Source organism: Myotis davidii, unplaced genomic scaffold (assembly GCF_000327345.1).
Source record: "Myotis davidii unplaced genomic scaffold, ASM32734v1 scaffold123, whole genome shotgun sequence".
NCBI classification, from domain to species: Eukaryota; Metazoa; Chordata; class Mammalia; order Chiroptera; family Vespertilionidae; genus Myotis; species Myotis davidii.
This window is the reverse complement of record NW_006295391.1, coordinates 1,435,551-1,437,844: the sequence shown is the minus strand read 5'-3', so window position 1 is coordinate 1,437,844 and position 2,294 is coordinate 1,435,551. Positions and strand designations below refer to the sequence as shown.

Below are 2,294 nucleotides of genomic sequence, written 5' to 3'. Positions count from 1 at the left end.
TGGGAAGACACTGGACAAAAATCGTACACGTATGGATGAGGACAGTGGTGGGGGAGGGGTAAGGGCAGAGGGTGGGGTGGGAACTGGGTGGAGGGGAGCTATGGAGGGAAAAAGAGGAACAACTGTAATAATCTGAATAATAAAGATTTAATTTTTTTAAAAAAAAACACTGCAGAAGAGACCGTGGCCAACTTCATAAGGACCACGCTCCTGACATGCAGGTCCTCATCCTCTTTCTGGACAGTATGTCAATCCATTTGTCAATTCAACAAATATTTATTGAGCTCTATGTGCTTTCAGCACCTACTGATCCCTCTATTGCCTTTGTCTTGATGTCCTGTAGCAAAATCTCTCCCTAACGGATTAGCATATTGAGGCTTTTGTCCTGGGCCCACACAGCGGGGACCCACCTGGGCTCTATTTCTTGGGAGGCAGAGCCAGTGGATAAGGGACCTATCAGCTGATTTAAAAAAAAAAAAGCTTGGGGTTTATTACCACACCCACTTGGCACTCCGAGCACTGTGCCAATGGCCTTTAAAAATGTTTGAGACCTTAAACATTATTACATCCGAAATAGAAAACAAACCATCAGATTAAAATTAGTGATTAAGTGAAGACAACGAAATGTACAGTGTTAACTAATCTAACTCAACTTTGTTAGGTATATAAAGGTACACTTTAAATCATCTGAACCAATGGAACAACTTATTAAATCAAAATTGCCCTGGCCAGTACTTCTCAATGGTTAGAGCATCGGCCCATGCACCAAAGGGTAAAAGGTTTGATTTCCAATCAAGGGCACATGCCTGGGTTGCAATTTTGGTCCTCAGCCCTAATCAGGACATGTGCTGGAGGCAACCAATCCATGTGTCTCTCATCAATGTTTTTCTCCCTCTCTGTTTCTCTTCACCCCTCCCTTACACTCTCTAAAAACTAATGGAAAAAAATATCTCCAGGTGAGGGTTAACAAAAATAAATAAAATCAAAATTATAATAATCCTTTAAATTTCTCTGATAAGAAAAATTACTTGCACCTAGCCAGCATAGCTCAGTGGTTGAGTGTTGACCCATGAACCAGGAGGTCACGGTTCGATTCCCAGTCAGGGCACATGCCTGGGTTGCAGGCTTGATCCCCAGTGGGGGGGTGTGCAGGAGGCAACCGATCAATGATTCTCTCTCATCATTGATGTTTCCATCTCTCTCTCCTTCTTCCTTCCTCAGTCTTAAATGAATAAAAACATATTTTCTTCAAAGAAAAATTACTTGCTTGATTTAAGGTGGACTGTGAAATGATAGGGAGTGGGACCTCCAAAAGTGAGACCGCCCAGAAACGACTCTGGTCATTGGCTCAGCCTATAAATTCTAGACACCAATTTATGAAATTGAAATCTCTCCCCTTTCTACTTACCCCATTTTCCCTCCAAGAATGCTTTTGCGTGATTTATTCTGATTTGTCCACTACAAAACATTGACTGGGAGGAAACAGATGTATCCCTAGAGGTGGCCCAGGGTACTGCACCGTGCTGGTGACAGTCTGGCATGGAAGGATTGCTGTATTTAAAACTTTTTCATTAGAACATCACCTTGGAATTTATCTGGACAGCCTCTTCATTATAATGTAGGAGAGCTTTCTGGCCCGAATGGGTGAGGTTCACCAACACCTGAAGACAGGGGTACTTGCCGTGACCTTGGCAGTCCACACCACAGGTGAAAGCACAGTCCATCCCATCGTCCGTGATACGTGTGTGAATAATAGTGCAGTTCGCTTCTTCTCTCTGAGTGCTCCAATTTGGAAAAAAATAAAATCATGATCTTCAACCTCTAGAAAACTTAGTTTTATATTTCTAATGTGCTAACCTGAGGCATTTGTCTGTTTCGGGTAATGTAGGACCATCATAGAAGGTACACAATGAGGACACAGAGACAGGGGATAAAATAGCAGCGAATTTTCAAGTCCCTTCTCAATTAGGACCCTCCTGGCATATTTCTCACTACACCAACCCTTACATCAATGATTTTCAAACTTCAGAATCACCTGAGTGAATTTGTTAGAATGAAGAGCTTGTTAAAATGTGGATTCCAGCCTGGCTGGCATGGCTCAATGGTTGAGCATCAATCAACCTATGAACCAGGACATCATGGTTCGATTCCCTATCAGGGCACGTGTCTGGGTTGAGAGTTCAGTCCCCAGTGTGGGGTGTGCAGGAGGCAGCCAATCAATGATTCTCTCTCATCACTGATGTTCCTATCTTTTCCTCTCCCTTCCTCTCTAAAATAAAAGTGTATATATTCAT

The 2,294-nt window shown here is 42.8% G+C and overlaps 1 protein-coding gene across 1 annotated transcript in view; it reads right to left on the bottom strand.

Annotated features, from left to right (window-relative positions):
* Positions 1-2,294, bottom strand: part of KCNMB3 (potassium calcium-activated channel subfamily M regulatory beta subunit 3) — an 18,784-nt gene that overhangs the window by 6,570 nt on the left and 9,920 nt on the right. Inside the window, exon 3 of the mRNA XM_006770025.1 lies at positions 1,584-1,782. Coding sequence (XP_006770088.1) covers positions 1,584-1,782 — 199 coding nt within the window. The remainder of the gene's footprint in view (positions 1-1,583; positions 1,783-2,294) is intronic.